Source organism: Carassius carassius, chromosome 36, assembly GCF_963082965.1.
Source record: "Carassius carassius chromosome 36, fCarCar2.1, whole genome shotgun sequence".
Taxonomy (NCBI): domain Eukaryota; kingdom Metazoa; phylum Chordata; class Actinopteri; order Cypriniformes; family Cyprinidae; genus Carassius; species Carassius carassius.
In genome coordinates this window covers 20,295,688-20,319,636 of record NC_081790.1, presented here as the reverse complement: position 1 = coordinate 20,319,636, position 23,949 = coordinate 20,295,688, and the positions used below count along the sequence as shown (strand labels likewise).

The 23,949-nt window shown below is 37.0% G+C and overlaps 1 protein-coding gene across 2 annotated transcripts in view; it reads right to left on the bottom strand.

Annotated features, from left to right (window-relative positions):
* slc13a5a (solute carrier family 13 member 5a) overlaps positions 1-23,949 on the bottom strand; it is a 39,229-nt gene that overhangs the window by 5,833 nt on the left and 9,447 nt on the right. For both annotated transcript variants that reach the window (XM_059526662.1, XM_059526663.1), the window contains 5 exons: positions 22,681-22,803; positions 22,381-22,593; positions 21,405-21,511; positions 21,141-21,262; positions 2,724-2,885 (listed from right to left, as the gene is read on the bottom strand). In XM_059526662.1, the coding sequence (XP_059382645.1) occupies positions 2,724-2,885; positions 21,141-21,262; positions 21,405-21,511; positions 22,381-22,593; positions 22,681-22,803 (727 nt within the window). The remainder of the gene's footprint in view (positions 1-2,723; positions 2,886-21,140; positions 21,263-21,404; positions 21,512-22,380; positions 22,594-22,680; positions 22,804-23,949) is intronic.

The window sequence follows — 23,949 nt, the reverse complement described above, 5'->3', positions numbered from 1 at the left end:
TTCTCCTCAATAAAATGCACTGCGCACATCTGAATATTTGGGTTCAACTGTTCTGGAACAATGTTGTAAATACAAATTAACTACTGATTTCTAGTTGTTATCTATTGGAAGGCCAAACAAAGTAGTTTTGTTTTCCCAACAAAACACATAGCGTCTCCACAACATTGCAGCGGCCGGCAAAAACGAGAATAAAAGTTCTACCTTTTTTTTGTGTGTGTGAACATTTTGGCGGAGTTATGCAAATCTTCCCACACTGTGACATAGACATGTGAGGGCATGTTAGAATGAGCCGTTTTAGGAGTGTGTGGTTGAACCTTAATTTTTATAAAGAATTTCTCTTTGGATTTGAGACTTTAGTCTTAGCAAATTTATAGATCTTCTTTATGCACCAAAACCTTGCAACACTCCAAAGAGAAAGGAAAATTTTAAATTGCATCATATGACCCCTTAAAGAGACAGCTCGCACAATGTTATTAACATTAAAATAAATTCACAAGAGCAAGTATATTGTTTGCACATGATTATTTACATTAAAGGCAAAATAACTGAAATAATAAGAGCACAAGTATAGATCTGAAACTTCTTGAAAGTCTGTCTAAATATCATTTAGTAATTGCAATGTCCATATCCTTTTCTTAGGAAGGTATGCTAGACACTGAATAATGTAACATAAAAATACTATACATATTTATATATTTTGCTATTGTATTGTGGAGTAAATCTTCATAAACTTTTCTATACTCCTCTGATTATATAATGGTAAATATTACAATATCATAGCACAACAACAGTGATTAGCAATAATGATAAGTCATATAGATCATAACACCGTCTCGGACGTAAGCAGTGGATTATCCTTCACATTAAATGTTTGTCTTTTCATCCTGAAATGCGAGGCAAATGTTGTATCGCAATAATTAGGAATCACAGTTTTCAAAAATCCGTTCACTCGATTGGGATGTTCTCCTTTATTCTGGACGGCAAGGGCAGTGACTGTAACATTGAGCGTATTTTGCAGTATTAAACACGTTATTTATACAGATTTCATCAAGTTGACAATTCTTTAAAAAGAACACAAAAAATGGCCTTCTCAGCTGCCATAGTTGCAACTCTTGTGTCAGTATAACAAGGTGTTCAACACACCACAGTTTCCGTTTAAAAAATGCTTTGTACCATTTTGTAAGGGTTGAACACAGCTCTGGTCTTTATTTTGAATATGCGCCCTCTAGCAGCAAAAAAATGACATATTGTGGCTTTTAATTTTTTTTTTTTTTTTGAGTTTCTTCCTTAATTGAATAGATTTTAAGAAATTTAGCATTGCATCACTTGCTCACCAATGGATCCACTGTACTGTATGAATGCTGACAGAGTAAGAGTCCAAAAAGCTGATAAAAGCCTCACGATAATCAACACAACTTTTTCAGTGGAGAATCTAATACTATGTATAAAATTGTCCTGACTGACACACAGCTATTCACTCAGCAAAATGTTTATTGATAGATTGGCGTTTTATTAGCTGTTTGGCATTATGACGGCAACCATTCACTGCAGAGTAATGCTAAATTTCACCAAATCTGTTATGATGAAGAACTAATCTACATCTTGGATGGCCTGAGGGTAAGTAAATATTAAGAGATTTTCATTTTTTTTTTACATTTTCAAACCATCTTTAAAACTTTGTACAGTGATCTGATTTGATGCTGACACAAAGTTCTCAAAGCTCAATTGTGTTACAGGTAACAGAGGGAGGAATGGATATCACTTGCACATACAAAAGTGTCTTCTTATCTACCTCCAGCAATGGATGAATTAGCGAGTGAAAGCCCCCTTCCCTGAATGCCTGTTATTTCTCATTCCTCCTCCCTCAACCAGACAACAATGGCACATCTCTATGGTTCTCCCATATGAGCCACTTCAGCTTTAGCTCCCTACAAATCCCTCTATTCATAGGCTCCCTTGCATAGGCTAATTCTTGAGAAGAGGGCAGAATGTGGCAACTGCTCAGCAAGAAAGGTGCAACCCAGTGAGAGATTAATTGAGGAAGAAGCTGTGCTTATATCAAAAAATATAATGAAAAAAATAATGAACTTGTTTGTATGTGTCTAGTATAACAATGATGTCAGATAAACTAATAAATCTTTCATTCCTTTTAAAAATCAATGTGAATGTAATGTGAAATCAGTCAGAATTTGTCCCACTATTGTTGAAACAACATGAAATCATGTTGAAAATATTTAATAAAATAACTGAATAAGTAATACATATGTAAACACTGGACACTAAAATGAAGATGCCACACAAATTTACAGTGATGTCCAAAGCTCCTACTCTCACAAAGACTGCATTTACTTTATGAAAAATACTGTACACAGTAATACTGTGAAATAAGTTTTAATTTAATATTTTATTTAAATTTAATGTATTTTATGTAATATATTCAAGTGTAATTTATACCTACGATGGCAAAGCTGATATTTTAGCTGACAATACTCAGTGTTTTCAGTGTCACATGATCCTTCAGAAATTATTCTAATATGATGATTTGCTGCAAGACACATTTTGTATTATTTTATTAGTTTTTAGATCTTCTGCCTAATATTTTTGTGAAAAATAAATAAGAGGAATTCATACAAACTCTGTTATTCTGTTATAACCCCCCTTCCCCATTTTATTGACCGTGTACAAGGAGCATGCAAGTCATGGTAAATATTAGGTATACATACCATAGATGCGAGTATGGGCAGAAATAAAGTTGCTGTGGCAACATTGCTGGTGCATTCAGTGAAGGTAGCTATCATCAGACACACGACAATGGCAATCGCCCAGGGAGGAATACTTTGAAGAGGTGACATCTGATCTCCAAGCCATTTTGACAGCCCTGAGACCTGAGCATTGACCCAACAAAAACAGAAGTTATGGCGATTGAAGCTGACCTTTTTTTATATGGTCTTTGATAAAGAACTGCAGGTTATCTTTATAAAGAATGTGACAATGTTTACAAGTGCCAAATACAAAATCACTTGGACAAACAAACATATATACTGATAGCTAAAATTTCAAGATAATTTTGATAACTTCTTTATATGTATTCTTGTAAGTGTTAGTATGTGTGTGTGTGTGTGTGTGTGTGTGTGTAAATGTCATTGTATCTAGGTATATTGGAGGATGCATACAAATTGTGTATCTAACAGATTTATAACAGATATAACAAGTATAAAGGGCGGGGGGGGGGGGGGGGGGGTTTACTAGTGGAGACAACAAGTATTTTTAGAAATAATGATGACAAAATAACTATAGCAATTATAATAAGGATTTCATTGAGATTGGGAAAGGGTGAAGGACAGTGAATGACCCAAGTAATAATAATGATATTAATAATTAGAGTAATAAATTATAAATTTATAAATATTAAATATATTATTAGGGTTGCCCTAATAATATCCTTAGTCCTTATATCCCGAATCCTTAGTGGCTACAACATACCATAGCTTAACCCCATGCCCATCTAATGCCATAGTGAGATTGCCTAGATGCTGTGGGGCAACAGGGCCCAAGGTACTCCCCTCCATCCCCCAAAATACCAGCCATCCCCGGCCACTACCTGCATGCCACGCTTGTCTTAGATGTCTGTTTTTTTTTTATTAGGGCCCGAGCACCGATGGTGCGAGGAGCCTCTTGTTTCTGGTCCATTTATTATTATTATTAGGGCCCGAGCACCGATGGTGCGAGGACCCTCTTGTTTCTGTTCCGTTTATTAGGGCCCGAGCACCGATGGTGCGAGGACCCTCTTGTTTCTGCTCCGTTTATTATTATTCTTTTTTTTCTGAAACTTTCTCGAAAAGTCATGAAACTTGGCACACACGTCAGAACTGGCAAAAGATTAGGTATGATATGGTTTGCTAAGGTGGGTGTGGCAAAATGGCTCGACAGCGCCACCTATAAATTTTCAACGAAGTGCATCTTGAGCTACGTTTCACGTACTTGTACGAAAATCGGTATAAACATGTAAAACACCAATATCTACAAAAAAGTCTCTTGGTACGAAATCCAAATCCCAACAGGAAGTCAGTTATTATTTTTTTTACTCAGCAAAAATTTTGTCTTTTTTGCCATTTTCAGGGGTTGTACTTTAACGAACTCCTCCTACAGATTTATTCAGATCAACACCAAAGTTTGTCAGTGTAATCTAAAGGCCTTTGTGATGTTAAAATGCGAAGATCTAGAGTTTTCGTTTAAGGGTGTGTCTGTGGCGGCCTGGCGAATTTTGATGATTCACCATGAAAAAGGAAGTTGCTATAACTCAGACGAACAATGTCCAATCTGCACCAAACCTTACATGTTTGATAAGACTCCTGACCTGAACAGATCAACATTCCCAAATTTAGTTATAGTTATAGTCATAGCGCCACCTGCTGGCAACAGGAAGTGACATATTTTACGCTGCAACAAACTACTCCTAGAAATTGTTTGACATTAATTTATTTTTTGTGGTAAGTCTAATCTAAAGGCCTGTGCAATGTTAAATCGTGGAGAACTTGAGTTTTTGTTAAATGACGTGTCCATGGCCCCATGACAAAATTTGATGTCTCGCCATAGCAAGAGAAGTTGTTGTAACTCAGGCATAAAATGTTCGCTCTTCCCCAAACTTCACATGTTCGATAAGAGTCCTGGCCAGAACACATCTGAAGGCCAATATTCCATTATAATGATAGCGCCACCTGCTGGCAACAGGAAGATTGGCACATATAAATGACTTTGACATATTTTGATTATATTTATGACTTTAAATGCATATTTCTCACCGTTCGTCTTTTTTACTAAAGCCACTCGGTGGGGGTGTGCCCGGGTGCGAGGGCCCGTTCATCGCTGCTTGCAGCTTTAATTTACATATGTTTTTAAGTATAGATGTGTCTATGTCTCAGCTAGTTTGTGATGCATAAAAAAGGTGAGACGTGTAGTGCAGGCCAGGCTAGAGACCCGGCCCACCCACACAGCCCACTTGCCCTGTGTTTTTGTTTTTTAGTATAGTATACATCTTAAGTCTTTTTCATGTCCTCCCTTTAACGAATCATGTGTTGTCTTTTTGTCAGTTCCCTCATTAAACTGTTTAGAGTTGGACGATTTGACTAAAATCTTCACCATAAAACGTCATTTTAAACCAAAACATTTAGCATGATATAAGTACCAGGCATATCTTCATTAATGTTTTTCAAGAATTGTACACTCTAACATATATTGACAGTTGTGTAAACAATATTGACAGATGTGTAAACCTCTCTCTCTCTCTCTCTCTCTCTCTCTCTCTCTCTCTCGTGGAGTGAGGTTGCCTGAGTGGATGTGTGTGAGAGCTAATTGGTGTTTATTGTTGTTTTTTCTTTATTTCTAAAAACGTGTTTCTTTTTCTGTTTAATTTCTGTGTCTAGGTTTAGGTTAGTATAGAGGGTGTTTTTTATTATTTATCTTTTTCCATTCCTCCCGTGCGGTTTTTATTTTGGTTGGCGTCTGCATGGCATCTTCCTCGGGGGGAACAGTGTCGGTTTCACTCCGGAATGGGTTTAGATGTGTACCGGAGCCGACAGCTTTGATTGAGGACGTGTTGATTGTAGTTGGTGATCAGGTTGGTCATGAAAATATAAACTCAGCCTCACGAATGAACAATGAACAAAACACGTGAATCAAATAATTGAAAATGGGCTGTATGCACCGGCTACCAAAGTAACCATTACAAACGTTCCTCCATTCATTAAAAGTGAAGTGATCGTTAAAGAATTATCTTGTTTTGGGAAAGTAGTCAGTCCAGTTAAGGTGGTACATTTAGGGTGTAAGAATCCAGCGCTAAAACATGTAATGTCATTCAGAAGACAAGTTCATATGTTTTTAAATTCTCAGGATAAAACTTTGGACGTGTCTTTAAGAGTAAATGATGGGGCTAGTTCTTACGTGTTATATGCAAGCACTGAAAGCTTAAGATTCTTTGAGTGCGGCGATATAGGTCACAAACGTTTCTCATGTCCGCATAAAAATAGACCAGAGGAGACTCGGACAGGAGAAGAACAAGAGGCGGAAAGTGAAAATACAACGGAAAGTCAGGGTGACCAGTATCGGGAACCAGAGAAAGTTTCAGAAGGCCAAGGTGTGGATATTGGTGAAGAAAATGAGGTGAGTACAATTTCTAGTGATTCTGCTGGTTTTGTGCAAGAAGAGCAGCCTTGCTGTAGTAGTAAAATAGCCGTAAAAGCGGCAACGGCGGTTGAAAATGTGCTTTCTGATGGGGTTTATCAGTGAGTCACTATGTAAAGGTGGTGAATGCGGCTGAAGATGTAGGTTTTGACGAGGTTTTATCAATGAGACTTTATTCTGATTTATCAATCAGACTCAGGATGATGGAGGAAAGAATAACGATTGTTGTTCTGATATATCTGATTGCCCAAACGCGGTTGATGATTTATATAATGTGGAACAGATTAACGAGTTTTTGGATGAAACAATAGGTAAAAAGGTAAATGTTGCTGATTATTTCCCAGATGTTGTAAAATTTGTTGCTTTAGTTGTGTGGGCGTGGAAAATTTATAATTTCTCTGTGTTATCACAACAGAAACTTTTTCGGTTGAAAAAACATATAGCTACGATTAGGCAAAACAAAAGAGGAAAGGAAATTAGGAGAAATCTTAAATAATTATAATGGCTTTTTGTCTGTCTCTTTTTTTTCTGTTTTTCCTTACTTTTCTGTCTTATAGAGCCATTGCGAGTAGCATCTTTAAATGTAAATGGCCTTAGAGATAGAAAAAAGCAAGCCTTGCTTTCAGAGTGTTTAAAAATATTGGAGTAACTTTTCTTCAGGAGACCCATTGTAACAAGGAGTCGGAGGCGTTCGGATCCATATGCAGCATTTTATTAAAGAATGGTCAAACAGGCAGAAATCAGGAATGGCGTCAGGTGTGTCAGGGATAACCAGAATCGTAATCAGAAACAAGCAGGGACCGAGACAGGCAGCGGAGAATCAGAGTCGGAATAAACAGTCCAAAGGTCAAAACACAGGAATAATAAGCACAGGGAAAACGCTCGGAAATGTCAGACTGGCTAAACAAGACTTCGCATTGAGTGAGAGTGAGTGTGCTGCTTTTATGTGTGTGTGTAAATGAGGTGCAGGTGTGGCAAGGAAATTGGCTGATGAATGAGGTGCAGGTGTGGCAGGGTGATTGTGATGCAGTGACTCATGGGTAATGTAGTTCGGGTGTGGTGCAACAGTATGAGAGGTGCTAGTGTCCAAGTGACATCTGGTGGTTGATGGGTGGAATGGTCCTGAGTGGAGTGCCCTCTAATGAAGTTCATGGGCACTCCATCTAATAATCGTGACACCCATAGTGATAAAAAATAATGAAGTAGAATGGGGCTTATGGTGGGAAGGGAAATATATTCTTAGTCATGGCTCCAATGTTAGCTCGGGTGTTGCTATATGTTTTAGTCCTAACTGTAAGGTTAAAATTTTATCGTAACATGAGATAGAGCCAGGTCGGTTATTAGTTGTAGAAGCAGAATTATTATTTTTATTATAATAATTATTTTTGTAAATGTCTATGCCAATAATAAAGGGTCTGAGACAATTGTTATTTTTAAGAAAATTAAGGAAGTTTTGAATACATTAAAATCAAAAGATAGTTTTATTATGGGAGGAGATTTTAACTGTACTTTAGATTTTAAATATGTATAGAAATAACAGAGAAACGCAGTCTTCATCTGTTTTGGCAAATATTGTCAAAAGTTTTGAGCTAAATGTCATTGACCATCTTTAAAACAGTATACCTGGATGAAGGTTTATGAAGGACAGGTTCATTCGGCGAGGTTAGACAGGTTTTATATTTCAAATAATTCAAGGAATAGAATCTGCAATGCTAATATAATTCCTAATATTATTTCAGATCATAAGATGATTACAATAGATTGTGTATTGTCAAAGCAATGTAAAGTAGGTTCATATTGGCATTTTAACAAAAAGCTATTACAAGATACTGACTTTTGTGCAAATTTTAATTAATTTTGTCGAATATGGCAGATAAAAAAAAAAGATTTTAGAGATATAATAGAATGGTGGGAAGTAGGAAAAACCCAAATTAAAGTCTCCTGTCAGCAATATACTTGTTATTCCTCAAAAAGAATGAGAAATATGATTAAAGAACTTGAAAATTAGATTTTTGAAATTGAAAATAAAATGTTGGAAAATATGAAAATCAATTACAAAATGTTATTAATGAAAAAAGCTGCAGTTAGAAAATTTATTGCAAGAAAAAGTAAAAGGAGCTCTTGTCAGAGCACGTTTTTCTCATATTAGGCATATTGATGGACCAACATCTTTCTTTTTCAATTTAGAACGAAAAGTGTGTCAAGAGAAACACATGTTGTGTTTAAGGGATGAAAGAGGTGACTTATTTTATGGCCCATCTGAAATTAGTAAATGCGTTGTTGATTTTTATTCTAAGTTGTATGATATTGATATAACAGATATAGATAGTAAAACTGAACTTTTAGATTCAATTTCAAAACTTAAATCAGAGCATAAAGAAGACTTGGATTCTATTTTATGTTTTCAAGTAGTAACTAAAGCTGTGCAAGAAATATCAACCGGAAAATCCCCTGGATTAGATGGGTTCCCCTCTGAATTTTGTAATTCTTTTTGGGAAATTATTGGAAAAGATTATTATGATGTGATTTTATATTCAATACAAACAGGATGTATACCTATTAGTTGCAGAAGAGCAATTATTTCTCTGTTACCAAAAAAAGGTGATCTAACTTCACTTAAAAATTGGAGGCCTGTAGCTTCACTAACCACAGATTATAAGATTTTATCTAAGTGTATTTCCAATAGACTGAATGAACGTATGTGAGAATTAATTCACAAGGATCAATCTTATTGTATAAAAAACAGGTACATTAGAGATAATTTGTTCCTTATAAGAGATTTCATTGACTATTCAATGTTAAATAATCTTGATCTAAGGATTTTTTTCCTAGATCAAGAAAAGGCTTTTGACAGAGTGGATCATTCTTATCTGTTTGATGTTTTAAGTGCATATGGCTCTGGAAATTGTTTTATTTTATGGATTAGATTACTCTACGAAAAAGCAGAATGTATGATAAAAGTGCCTGGAGGTTTAAGTAAACTCATTAAAGTCCGAAGGGGGATAAGGCAGGGTTGCCCACTTTCGGATCAACTATATAGTTTAGTTAATGAACCTTTACTGTGTAAATTAAGAACCTCATTAAAAGGTTTACTTACATATTGAAGGATCCTTTAATAAACCCATTAAACTTTCTGCTTATGCTGATGACCTCACTGTGATACTTAAGGATAAAGAAGATGTACAGAAAGTATTGAATTGTATCCAGTGTTTTGAAAAGGCTTCTTCAGATAAAATAAATTGGGGGAAATGTGAAGCTTTATGGTGTGGAACTACAAGTTCAGTACCAAAGTTGCCTGGAAATGTTGAATGGAGTAGACATGGTATGAATTTTTTAGGAGTTTTTTAGGTTCTGATTTATATAAAGGTAAATATAGAGGAAGAGTTTTGATAATAAATAATCTTATTGCATCTTCAATGTGGCATAAAATGGCTGTTTTGGATCTGCCTCCTAATCTTGTAAAAGATATCCAAAGACAATTGGTTAATTTTTGTTGGTCAGGACAGCACTGGCTGAAAGCATCTGTCCTGTATTTACCAATATGTGAAGGAGGACAAGGACTTATTGACATTGAATGCAGAGTTGCTCCTTTAAGATTACAGGCTGCTCAAAGGCTCTTGTACAAATGGCACATCAGTTGGACAGATATAAAGACATATTAGCTCCGTTCCCTTTGTCTGAGTTGGTTAGACCCCCAGTCCCTTGGGCTCCACTCAACCAGTGTATCTCTATGACCACACTTTGAAGAATCACTCCCCTCAGCAGTGTGGGTTATTATGAGCAGGGTGCTTCCTTATGGGTGCTCGAGTTCTCTCCCCTATTGAGGAGTTGATTTCCTCTCCCTGTGGCTAATAGGGTTGAGTGTTGTTGGGCTTCCTCACGTTTTAGAGAGTCATCTTGTTGAAGCCTCTGCTCTTCAGCGCTCCGCTTAGGCAGTACTTTTGGTATGTAGGCTCCTTTTTGTGACCCTCGCTAACTGTCTCTAGCGCTGAGTGTAGTCAGGTCTCCTCTCGTTCTAGAGAGTCGTCATGCTGAGGCCTCCACTCTTAAGAGCTCCCCTGCCAGGCTGAGAGTGGTTAGATATCCTCTCATTTTAGAGAGTCATCCTGCTAAAGCCTCCACTCCCCAGAGTTCGCCTAGGCAGTAGTAGGAGTGTAGGCTTTTATATTTTGAGCCTCACTAACTGCTTTTGATACTGAGTGTAGCCAGGTCTCCTCTCGCTTGAAAGAGTGGTTATGCTGAGACCTCCACTCTTAAGAGCTCCTCTGCCAGGGCTGAGCGTTGTTAGGTTTCCTCTCATTTTAGAGAGTCATACTGTTTAAGCCTCCGCTCCCCAGAGCTCCGTCTAGGCAGCAATAGGGATGTAGGTTCTTCTATATTGAGCCTCACTAACTTGAACTCGGGCCTTGATCGACATCTGTTTTTAATGGATCTTGATGGAGTGGAATTAACTGGACTAACACTTTTTTACAAAACAATACTTAGAGTTTGGAAAGTTTTTCAAATTCTCAAAAAGAAGGGCCTGTCAAAGGTTTCTGGTTTCTGGAGAAAAGAAGAACCCATAATGTATAATCAAGTTTTATCTGTAAAAAGTTTGAACTCTGTTTCAGTGAGAAATGCACTTGTAAGAGTAGGTTTTACTAAGGTGTCTTATTTTATGAATAAGGAAGGGTGGTTATCCCCAGGAGATATTGCCTCAAAGAATGGTTTTAAATCCTTACGTTTTTCTGAAAGACTTTTAAATGAAATTGTGGAAGCTGTGCCTTCTGAATTTAAATGTGCTCTGGATAAGGAACAAAATGAGGATGATAATGTGAAAGAGTTCCCAGAATTGGAAGTAAAGGTTTCTGTGGACTTATGGCAGGAGGGAGAGGGAAAGTTACTTACTTATAACACTCCAGAACTTAAATATTTTCATGAGGTGGGCAAGAAATCCTTGTACTATGTTTGTGTAAAAGTAATGCGCTTTCAGGAACTGAAACAATTATTTGAGTCCAGATGGCAAGAAATATTTGGTATTGATCTTTCACCTAAAAGACGCTGGAGAACTTTGTATAAGGTTCCTATAGATAAGAGAACTGGAGATTTACAGTGGAGGATCATACATGGAATAGTAGTCACAAATAAACATAAAGCTTGTTTAGACTCCAGTGTTATAGAAACTTGTTCATTTTGTTCTGAAATTGAAACGGTGTTTCATTTATTTTTAAATTGTAGTAGACTAGGGCAACTTTTTCAAGTGTTAAAAGAATGGTGTGATAAGTTGGGTCATGATTTTAGTCAAGAAGGTTTTTTGGTCCTAAGTATCGGTATAAATCTAGGAATGTTGATTTATTTCTGAATTATTTGTATGGACAAGCTAAATTGAGTATATGGTTGACAAGAAAAGCTAAAATTATGGCAAAAGGTTCCACCAACATTGTATTAACATACAAAGGTTTGATTTCTGTTGAAAAAAACTGTGGAGACTTCAGCCTTTTCAACCTGTGGACGTCACTTCCTGTTTGTTGTTGGCGGCTGTACTGTGTTTGAGCTCCGTCACTATATTCTTTTCATTGACTATTTTTAACTCAAAAATCAATTTTATACATCATCGTTTCCGTTTATATAACGTGTGAATATATCCTCTATTGTATTCTACAACAAAAACAATCAGAGCGCCTCGCTATCACTAGTTTTATTTTGATCTCCCGGGTCCGCTATTAGCTTTTAGTCCGTTAGCATCAGCGGCGTGGTTGCAGCTAACTGCGCTTACATTGCTAATACTCTATTCACACACATTACCATTGCTGTACTCACTGTTACTTGCTTTAATGGCGGATGAATGTCTCCACTCTGTGCAGCTCGAGCCCGAGGCCGTGGGAAAGCAGATTCGCAACCTGGAGGTGAGGCAGGTCCAGCTGAGACAGCGGAGAGCCGCGCTGGAATCATCCCGGGCTGACGCTCACAAGTCCGGGGTAAGTATACAGCGATCTGCTAACAGTCCCACCACGTCTACTCCGTGTGTTTCTCTGCACAGGCCCGGTGCACCCAGGACGCGATCTTCCCAGATGTCCTTTACTGCGACGCCGGGACACCACGGACCCTGGGTGCATCCACAGCGGAGGACGCGAGCCGGGTCCCGGGCGACGACTTCTCCCCCTCCTGCCTTCGACATCTCCATCCGGAACCGCTTCGCTCCCCTCCGCGAGACAGGACGCGACGCTGTGATCATCGGAGACTCCATCGTCCGACACGTAAGTGCTACGTTAGCCGAAGGTAAAGTGCACACTCATTGTTTGCCTGGTGCTCGTGTTCTCGATGTTTCTGCGCAGATACCCGCGATCCTGAAGGCCGACGAGAGCCCCAGAGCGGTCGTGCTTCACGCCGGGGTTAACGACACCACGCTGCAGCAGACGGAGACGCTGAAGAGGGACTTCAGCAGCCTGATCGAGATGGTTCGCAGCATGATGCCCGCGGCGACGATCGTCGTGTCAGGACCACTGCCAACGTATCGACGAGGACACGAAAGGTTCAGTAGACTTTTTGCTTTAAATGAATGGTTGTTGTCATGGTGTAAAGAACAGAAACTAATATTTGTTAATAACTGGAATCTTTTCTGGGAGCGTCCTAGGCTGTTTCGCGCTGATGGATTACACCCCAGCAAAATCGGAGCGGAGCTGCTCTCTGACACCATCTCCAAGACACTTCGCTCCATGTGACTAGTAAGACAATTCTCTAATAACTATTAAGATGAGTTTTGTTCCACCCGCTTAAATGATAAAAGTACTTGCGCTGTAAAAACTATTAAGACTGTGTCTGTTCCCCGAATAGTGAGGTCAAAATATAATGTAGGATCTAGAAAAAATCTTATCGTAATTAAACCAGAAAAATGTAAAGTAAATGAACAAAAACAATTTTTAAAGTTTGGGCTCATAAATATTAGATCACTCACACCCAAAGCAGTTATTGTAAATGAAATGATCACAGAAAATAGTTTTGATGTACTCTGCTTGACTGAAACCTGGCTAAAACCAAATGATTATTTTGGTCTAAATGAGTCTACTCCACCAAACTACTGTTATAAGCATGAGCCCCGTCAGACTGGTCGTGGCGGAGGTGTTGCAACAATATATAGTGATATTCTCAAAGTTACCCAGAAAACAGGATACAGGTTTAACTCTTTTGAAATACTTCTGCTAAATGTTACACTGTCAGACATGCAAAAGAAGTCTAATGTATCTCTTGCTCTGGCTACTGTGTATAGACCACCAGGGCCGTATACAGAATTCCTAAAAGAATTTGCAGATTTCCTCTCAGGCCTTCTAGTTACAGTTGATGAGGCGCTAATCATGGGAGATTTTAATATTCACGTTGATAATGCAAATGATACATTAGGACTTGCGTTTACTGACCTAATAAACTCCTTTGGAGTCAAGCAAAATGTCACCGGGCCCACTCATCGTTTTAATCATACACTAGATCTAATTATATCGCATGGAATCGATCTTACTGCTATAGATATTGTACCCCAAAGTGATGATATTACAGACCATTTCCTTGTATCGTGCATGCTGCGTATAACTGATATTAACTATATGTCTCAGCGTTACCGTCTGGGCAGAACTATTGTTCCAGCCACCAAAGACAGATTCACAAATAACCTGCCTGATCTATCTCAACTGCTATTTGTACCCAAAAATACACATGAATTAGACGAAATTACTGACAACATGGGCACTATTTTCTCTAATACATTAGAAGCTGTTGCCCCCATCAAATTGAAAAAGGTTAGAGAAAAACGTACTGTGCCATGGTATTAACAAATTAACAAATTACCAGACGCCACCTGATTCAAATATTCCACCAACGTTAAATAGTAATGACTTTAGGAATTTCTTCACTGATAAAATAGATAACATTAGAAATACAATAGCGAATGTAGATTCTACAGCTTCTAACACTTCAGTTTCATCCATCGCACCCAAAGATAAACTGCAGTGCTTTACAAATATAGGACAGGAAGAGCTAAATAAACTTATCACTGTATCTAAACCAACAACATGTTTATTAGATCCTGTACCCACTAAATTACTAAAAGAGCTGTTACCTGTAGCCGAAGAACCGCTTCTCAATATCATTAACTCGTCTCTATCTTTAGGTCACGTCCCAAAACCATTCAAGCTGGCGGTAATCAAGCCTCTTATTAAGAAACCAAAACTAGATCCTAGTGTACTGGCAAATTATGGGCCTATTTCAAATCTTCCATTTATGTCTAAAATTTTAGAAAAAGTTGTGTCTGCTCAATTGAGCACCTTCCTGCATAAAAATCATCTGTATGAAGAATTTCATTCAGGTTTTAGGCCCCACCATAGCACAGAAACTGCACTTGTTAAAATTACAAATGACCTGCTTCTTGCGTCAGATCAAGGCTGCATCTCATTTCTAGTCTTACTTGATCTTAGTGCTGCGTTCGACACCATAGATCATGACATACTCATAGATCGATTACAAAACTATACAGGTATTCAAGGGCAGGCTCTAAGATGGTTTAGATCCTACCTGTCCGATCGCTACCATTTTGTTTACTTAAATGGGGTGTCATCTCATTTATCATCAGTAAAATATGGAGTGCCACAAGGATCCGTCCTAGGTCCCCTTCTATTTTCAATATACATGTTGCCCCTTGGTAATATTATTAGAAAATACGGAATTAGCTTCCACTGTTATGCTGATGATACTCAGCTATATATCTCAACGAGACCAGATGAAACTTCCCAATTATCTAAGCTAACAGAGTGTGTTAAAAATGTAAAAGATTGGATGACAAATAATTTTCTCCAATTAAATTCGGATAAGACAGAGATATTAATTATTGGACCAAAAAACACCACACAGAATCTTGTAGATTACAATCTGCAACTAGACGGATGTACTGTTACTTCCTCTACAGTCAGAAATCTGGGTGTTATATTGGACAGCAATTTGTCTTTTGAAAATCATATTTCCAATGTTACAAAAACTGCATTCTTCCATCTTAGAAACATTGCCAAGCAACGCAACATGTTATCTGTTTCTGATGCAGAAAAGCTAGTTCATGCTTTCATGACCTCTAGACTGGATTATTGTAATGCACTTCTAGGTGGTTGTCCTGCTTCGTCAATAAACAAGCTACAGGTAGTCCAAAATGCAGCAGCTAGAGTCCTTACCAGATCAAGAAAATATGATCATATTACCCCAATTTTACAGTCTCTGCACTGGCTACCTATTAAGTTCCGTATCAGTTACAAATTATCATTACTTACCTATAAGGCCCTAAATGGTTTAGCTCCTGCGTACCTAACTAGCCTTCTACCACGCTACAACCCATCACGCACCCTAAGGTCACAAAACGCTGGACTTTTGGTAGTTCCTAGGATAGCAAAGTCCACTAAAGGATGTAGAGCTTTTTCACATTTGGCTCCCAAACTCTGGAATAGCCTTCCTGATAATGTTCGGGGTTCAGACACACTCTCTCTGTTTAAATCTAGATTAAAAACGCATCTCTTTCGCCAAGCATTCGAATAATGTATCTCTTAAATTGTGAGTGTAGTTGCATCTGCATTTTTATTCTTTAGCTTGGGTTAAACTAATTTTACTTTGTTGGATCAGCAGCTATGCTAATGATGTCTCTATTTTGTTTCTATGTTTTGCCACGGGATGTAACTAGGATTTACACAAGCTCCAGTCTGGATCCAGAACACCTGAGAAGAGATGATGCTGACCCTCAGAGGACCCCAGATGATCCTAACCTTGAATCAACAAACAGAACTAACAATTATTGCTACATGTGTGACTGCATCATATAATTACTATTAATTAATAATATTGATAGTTCATCATCTAGCTGACTACGTCTTGTATTATTATTATTATTTTTATTTTTCTAAAATCCTGTCAAACGTGCACAAACTACTAGCTACTACTAAATATTGTAGAAACATAATTTTCTGTAAAGTTGCTTTGTAACGATTTGTATTGTAAAAATCGCTATACAAATAAACTTGAATTGAATTGAATTGAATTTCTGCCCGTTTAATGGTTGAATTTGCATATTATACACTTATTGGAAAATTGACTATTTTTGAAGAAATTTGGTGTTTAAATGGAATTTTATGCATGATAAGTGATGGATGTTTGGAAATGAAGGTGTAAGTTTTTTTGTAATTTTTTATAGTTGTGATTTTAATTGTATAATTGTGTAATTATGAAAATTTGTTTTTAATTGTTATTAAAGGATTTTTGAAAGGTCTCTCTCTCTCTCTCTTTCTCTCTCTCTCTCTCTTACATTTAGATGTGTGCTCTGGCATCAAACTAATGTTTTTTTGTTTTGTTTTTACCTGTGATAACACTTCTAATGAAACCCGAGAAACCATAAGAAGTTTAATCTTCATAACACAAATTAAGGTATTTATATTCTGTTTCTCCACTCAAAGTCTAAGCAAACAAAATTTAAAAGATCCAAGGGCAAAATAAATGATCACAGGATTAAAATGTTCGGGTGAAGTTCTCCTTTAATTGTCTTTAACCTAAAATATACAGTAGGTTGACAGCCTATTTGGCCATTACCGCCGTGCGTGCAGCGGCATTAACTGAATTCAGTCGCGTGTTAAAATAATTCGCTTTATATATAACTACTACTTTTATATAATAACTACCGCCAGGTGGCGCAAAGGGACGAATTTTGAACTGACTGTAATAATAAAATGAGGGTTTGTAAACGAAGATGAAAGGACAAGTAAAGCATCAATAGCATTATATTATAACATTTTAACATCCTTAAAAACCATTATAAAATTTAAAGTATGAGTTAATTTAAAAACGTGGGATAGTTTTAGGCTGCAGTAAAAATGTAAAAGAAAGACCTTTACACAAAGCCTTACTGCATGCTATTGTCATTAAACAGTCATTACTATATATATATATATATATATATATATATATATATATATATATATATATATATATATATATATATATATATATATATATATATATATATAAACAAACCAGAATAAAAATATTAAATGTTCTAATCCATGTGTGTGTTCCTATAGATATATAGGTATATAGGAACACACACACAAGGATTAAAAATATATATATATATTTTCATTCTGGTTTGCTCTTAGCAAAAATAAATAAATAAAATCCTTCAAGTTCCATATGAGGAACGAAATGAGAACGGTCCAGCATTAAGATCGCACTAACAACTGCTATTGTTCTTGATTTTTCAAACTGTCTCCAATTATGCCTTAACTGTGTGAGCAAAAATTGAGTATGGTATATTTCAGCTGTGTTATGCGCTGGTGCCTCACGCGCACATGTTCATTGTAAACAGCGAAGTTCAGCATGAGCAGCGGTCTACTGTGGCATATTTTTGCTCATTATAATATTTTTCCATCGATACTGAAACACATGTGAACCACAAAGCCTATTTTACCTAATAAATAATAGTTTAGCTGCAAATACGCAACATCACGAATATGGAAACATTTGGATGTGTCCAGAATGAGAGAGGTAAACCCAACAGGTAAGTTAAGTGGATATACTGTATATCAATTTATTTTATTTACTTATTTATTTCGTGTTTATCCCATTTTTTTTCATTGCATATGAAAATTTAAGAATAAAAAAAATCCTCCTACCCCCTAAAAATTCTCTTCACATTCACTTGTGCGCTCTTGCGCAATACCTTCCTCTCGCGTTGCTCAATTGTGGATGACGTAAAAGTGTTTGATATAAAGGTTGCTGTCCCATTTTATACATGAATTTGTTAATTTAAAAAAAATCTAATTATTCTGTTAGTTTCATGGTAACATGCAATCAAGGTCTTCTGTTATATAGGCTATATTTAATATTCACTGTGGCATTTTCAACCGTTTAAACTTAAAATTCCATGAGATTTTAAATTCAGTTTAATAGTATTAAAAATTCTGATTTAAACTAGTATAAAAACGCATTAAATTGCTTAAATTATTTCTATAAGTTAAAGTAGCCAACCTTAAAAATGTGTTGTCATGACTTTTTCATCGTATTTTTTTTACAGTCTGATAACAAGCTTTATTCGTTTTCCTTTTTTTATTATTATTTTTGTTTTAGTTTGTTGAAAATAAATTGGCTAAAATAGAAGCAGACATGTTTAAATTAAAACAACCACAAAAACGTGACTAGTCTTGAGGGAAATATAGGTTTTATTATTTTTATCAATCACAGATCTCACAGACGAACGTCTGAATATGATCGCACATTAGAAATGTTTGGTGAGATAAAATGTGCACGAAAACATTAAGCAAATCTCTTTGCCATCGTCACTCTTTATTATTAAGCAGGAGTTTACGTACAGTAAATGCGTGTGCGTGCTTGTTGTGGTGTGTTTGTGTGTGTGTGACTGACAGACAGCCTCCGCGGCGTGCATTAGAGATCTCACAGACAAACGTCTTAATATAATCGCACATTAGATATGTTTGGTGAGATAAGATGTGCATGATAACATTATTAAGCAAAAATACATAGTACATTATTTTTTTTCCCTTGTTCCAGTACCGAAAGCAGAACCGATAGCGTCAGATCTTAGCCTACTGATACGGTCTTTCATAATTTAGCCCCAGGGCCAGTTTAATACCGGGTTTCGGTACACATCCCTACTTATACCTGACTTATATTTTTCCTCTCACAAACTCTGATTTATTATTTAGCGTGTAAAAAAAAAAAAAAAAACATGCAGCAAACAAGAGAATAGGTGATGAATCCGTTAAAATGCAACTATAGACGACTTATATATTTTTTCCTCTGACAAACGTAATTTATTTTTTAGCGTGTTTAAAAAATAAAAAATAAAATAGACATGCAGCAAATGAAAATAGGCGATTAATCCGTTAAAATTTTGACTATGAATAATAATTAATTATTTTTACATGCAATTATCCAAAATGAAACCAAACAAGATTTGTAATGAAGATAAAATAAATAAGAATAAAAGCTGCACATCTACCATCTCACCTGCAGTGCAAATCTTGCACATATTTTACACACCTGCATTTAAACGCAGCTGCATTTTTTTTTTTTTCATTAAATATTATGAAAGCAAGTAGGGCTGGGCGATAAATCGATTTGATCAATTAACTCGAATTTGTAATTTACATCGGTTTGTTTGAATGAAAATCGGTTTTCTTTTTAACATCCACCTACGCACCACTCAGGCTCCCGTAGTTCAGAGTGGCTCAACCCTCCCCCGCGAGTCTGACAGAGACACGCCGCCGAGCAAAGGATGAGCTGAGCGGTGTGATTCTGACTGGAGCCCGTGATATAACTGCATATTCAGCAAGAATTCATGTTAAACATATTTAGCTATGGCTTGATCAGGTTATAATGACTGCAATAGTCGAGCGGGATGTTAAATGCTATATGAGTTTGTCTGTTTCTTTTACTGATTATTTTCGGGTTAAAGCATGATTTAAACAGATTGATTGATTTTGATTTTTTGATTTTGAAATCTTGAAGAAATTAATCGATCTGTTTAGATAAAATAACTGACAAAAATGTACTGTTATTTTCCTCACAAACAAAATTTGCACAGCTGATGGGCTAGTATTAACAAAAAATAAATAATAATAAAAAATAAAATATAATAAATAATAATAATAAAATAAAATAAAGGTCTTTCCAGCATTAAGGTAATAACATCACAGTTGTTTTATCATCTTGTCTCAGTTATAAGTTTATAACTATATTAAAACTTGTTTTGAAAAATTTCTTTGTCATTTGAATATTGATTTTAAAATCGATTTAAATCATAAATCGGATTTTTTTTTAGGTCATATGCTATCGCCTAGCACTAAAAGCAAGTAAAGAAGGCTCCCTTTAAAATAAATTTGTTAGTTAATGAAGCTCTTTTTTACATTGTGTGCATTTTGTTGATTATAATGAGAGAACTTGAGTTTAATCGTGAGGACAGTTTATTAATCTGTCCATTTATTAGAGTTTCAAAGATTTAATCGTGCAGGTTTAATTTTATTCGTTTCTTGTTTTAGGCTAATTAGGCCTAAATAATGGGAACGAAATTATACAGTGCTTCATGTTTAAACATGCAACAATTTAAAAAATTGCATGTTGTTTTATTGAAGGAAAAAATATATTAATATTGAAAATATAAATTAAAATATAGGCATAATATATGAAAATATTGACATTTTGCATATTAATCCATGTAGCCAACCCCCCTAAAATAGGCTACCACTTTTAATGCTCCGATGCAAAGTAAACCACAATTTATTTTGAATAATATAACGCATAATATAATATAAATAATACTGCACACCTTTTAAATGTGTCAAATCTAAAATATTGTTTAACACCATGTAGATTAGAGAAAATATAATCACAGGTTCAGGCACAGGCTTGACATTTATCCAGCTTGAATTCGTTCTAAAAAAATGCACATAACTTCATAAGTACCAAACTTTCGTCGGTGGATATTAAATATTAAATATTTTAACTACAGTGTTTTTCTTTCATTTTCCCTGACTGAAGCCATCAAATCTAACACATCAGTGAGGCAAAACTGACGTCTATTAGCGAAAATGTGCTTTGATGCGCTTGTTTGATAACTTGTGGTTAAAGCGCCACTCAGCGGTCAAAGGTTGCAAATGCAGTTTATACCGCCGCCGCCGCCGCGGTAAGTGCGGCGGTAAAAAGGGCCTTTTTTGATGTCTACTTAGTGTAGCTATATCTGAGAATCCAGATTGCTTTCATCATCAGCAACTGTCATATTGTCCAGCCCTAAAGCTTGCTCTGTAAGCAATATGGCATTATAGACATAGCAATATAACTTTCTTTAAAAGCTGCTTTGTCACGATGTGCACTGTGTAAAGCACTATACTGATAAATGTGTCCTGGCTTGTCTTGACTCAAACAAATACCCAAAAATGAATGTTTTGTACCTCACTGCCCTTAGCCAGGGCAAAGCCTCCCCCTAGCAGGAGGATAATGCTCCATGGCATCTTCTGCTGTGTCACCTTCCATGTCAGCAAAGTTGGAGTATAGCCACTTTCCTGTTGGGGCACTATAGACCACAGTCATATTTATTGCATTTATTTAAAAGCTATACATAAATACATACACACACACTAAAGATGTATGTTGATTTTTTCAATTTCTAGTTTAATCATTTAACAAGACATCAGCGAGGTAAGTGTTTCACTGACCTGTGTCAGAGCTCTGTGTTCTCCAGTAACACAACCGAGGTGGTTTAGAGGGAAAGACAAAGAGCAGGGCAGCTACAAACACCGCCACTGTGGCATCTGTCACAAACCTGCACAGAGGTGAGCCATGAGGTTGAATGATCAAAGGGTTAAAGACCACAACAACAGGTGATTTGTTGTTTGTGTTTTAGGTTTATAGCTCTTGTGCGAATAAGCTTGCATTGCTATTATGTTACAATATAGAAAAATAGATTATTCACAATAAAATAATAATCAAACATGTATTCGCTTAATAACTTTAAGAGTGTTTGTGTGCTTTTCTCTTTTGGGTTAGACCTTTCACCCAGAGTGAATCTCAGTATTTTCACAGTTTTAAATCCTCAGTCTCTTTGCATGTGACTGGCATCAGGAAATGTACACAAATGCTGTTTGCAATGTGGGAAAACTCCATTCACATTTTTGCTGGACATTTGACCTACAAATAGGAACACGCCACAACTGATAACATGAGAACTCGTTGTTTGTGTTGCGCAATGGTTCGATCTGAACTTTTCATTGATAGTTGAAATTTCTATTACTTTGTTCAATTTTAGAGGGATTTTGCCCATAGACCTGAGGTCATTCTATAGATGTTTTCATCACATTTTTATTAAGTCTTTGAAGATAAAAACAGAAAATATTTGGAGTCTGTTTATCCTAAAACTATATTAGAGGACATTAATATTTCATTTCACAGTGACATTTTGCATAAAATATAACTGCCTTTTATTAACACCAGCAAGTAATCCAGCAACATCCTCAAGTAGGGATTGATACAAATCATTAATGTTTGTAGTACAATATCATTACAATACAGTATCAATAATGTTTGTAGTACAACATACTCAGTATAAACAACTGTATTAGTGACACTTGCTTTAGAAAAAACACCCCTAAAACTGATTCTCTGTCTCAATAATGTTGGTGTTTTCATCCTTACTCTTTTTCAGCATTGAAAAATTGTGTCGCCCATCCATCCACAAAGCCTGGATCACGAGTGAACCAAAGCACCACCAGGAGGATGAAGAGGGCAAGGACACTCAGCTCCCCAAAGGTCATGGGACCAAGTCTCCTGTGCTCATCTTTGATTACATTATAGGCAGCAATCTCCTTCTCTGTCTTCACCGTCCCACAGCCCCATGTCTTTCTGAAGCTTAAGTTACAAATTAAATGTATATTATATTGTGGTATAGGTGTATATTATGCAGCTGAGTTTGATTCATTAGGAAATAACTCTCACTTTACACCCAGGAACACAATCTGTAGCCACAGCCAGGAAAGAATGAGCATGATGATCATGTTTGGGAAAGCAAATCCAAACCATGATGCAAAGTTTATGATGTCAGGGTTGTCTGGGAACAGTCTGTAGGACAAAAAAATGTTGATTTAATATGCTAATACAAAAGTAAGCAAAAGGTACATTCTTGTGCAATACAGTACATTTCTCTCACGCTTAGGAGAAAAACGTCTTTAGGTTACGTATGTAACCCTAGTAGGAACTAGGGTTACATACGTAACCTAGAGACGTTCCTCTTCAGGGAACTCGAGCTGCATCGAAGCGCTACGGGGAACGATGTACCCACGCTGCCAGACTACCAAATCCCTGCCTCGTGTGTATCCGAAGAGCACAGCTTAGGACGAGAGGACTGAAGGCCTGCAGCACTACAGGTTGTGGTGTGATAGAGGGAACCTTAGGAACATATCCCGCTCGAGGTTATATGAACACTTTGGTCATGCCAGGTGCAAAATCAAGATAGGTAGGGGCCACTGAGAGGGCCTGTAAATCTTCTACTCTCCTCAGAGAGGTAATAGCCAACAGAAAGGCGGTTTTAAGGGTCAGATATCTGTCAGAAATATCTTGAATATCTGAGTTTCCACCTCAGGGCGTACAGTTTGCTCGTTGAGGGAGCTCTGGCTTGGAGGACGGTCTCAACAACCTCGGTTGAGAGACCGGATGCTATGAGTTGTGCCCCCTCAGGGGCCACACCCACAGTTTCCACAACTCCGGGCAAGGGTGAATTATCGTGCCCTGCACCTGAGAGAGTAGGTCTGTCCTGATCGGTATCTCCCATGGAGAGCCGTCGAGGAGCGAGACCAGATCTGCGAACCATACTCGGCCCGGCCAGAACGGGGCTACTAACAACAGGCAGACCCCATCCCAGCGTACTCTCGCCTGAACTCCCGGGAGCAGAGTAATATGTGGAAAGGTGTACAGACGAAACCTCGGCCAGGTCTTTACCATAGCCTCCAGTCCAAGAGGTGCTGGATTAACTAGAGAGAACCAAAGGGGACATTTTGATGTCTCTTGAGTCGCAAAGAGATCTACTTGAGCTCTGCCAAAAATTCTCCATATCTGCTTGACCACCTCGGGGTGACGTTTCCATTCCCTGGGCCTCGGCCCCTGCCTCGACAGTATGTCTGCTCCCATATTTAATTTCTCAGGAATATACACTGCTCTTAATGAGAGGAGTTTGCCCTTGATAGTTCGAAGTGGATTGCCCCTCTGGGA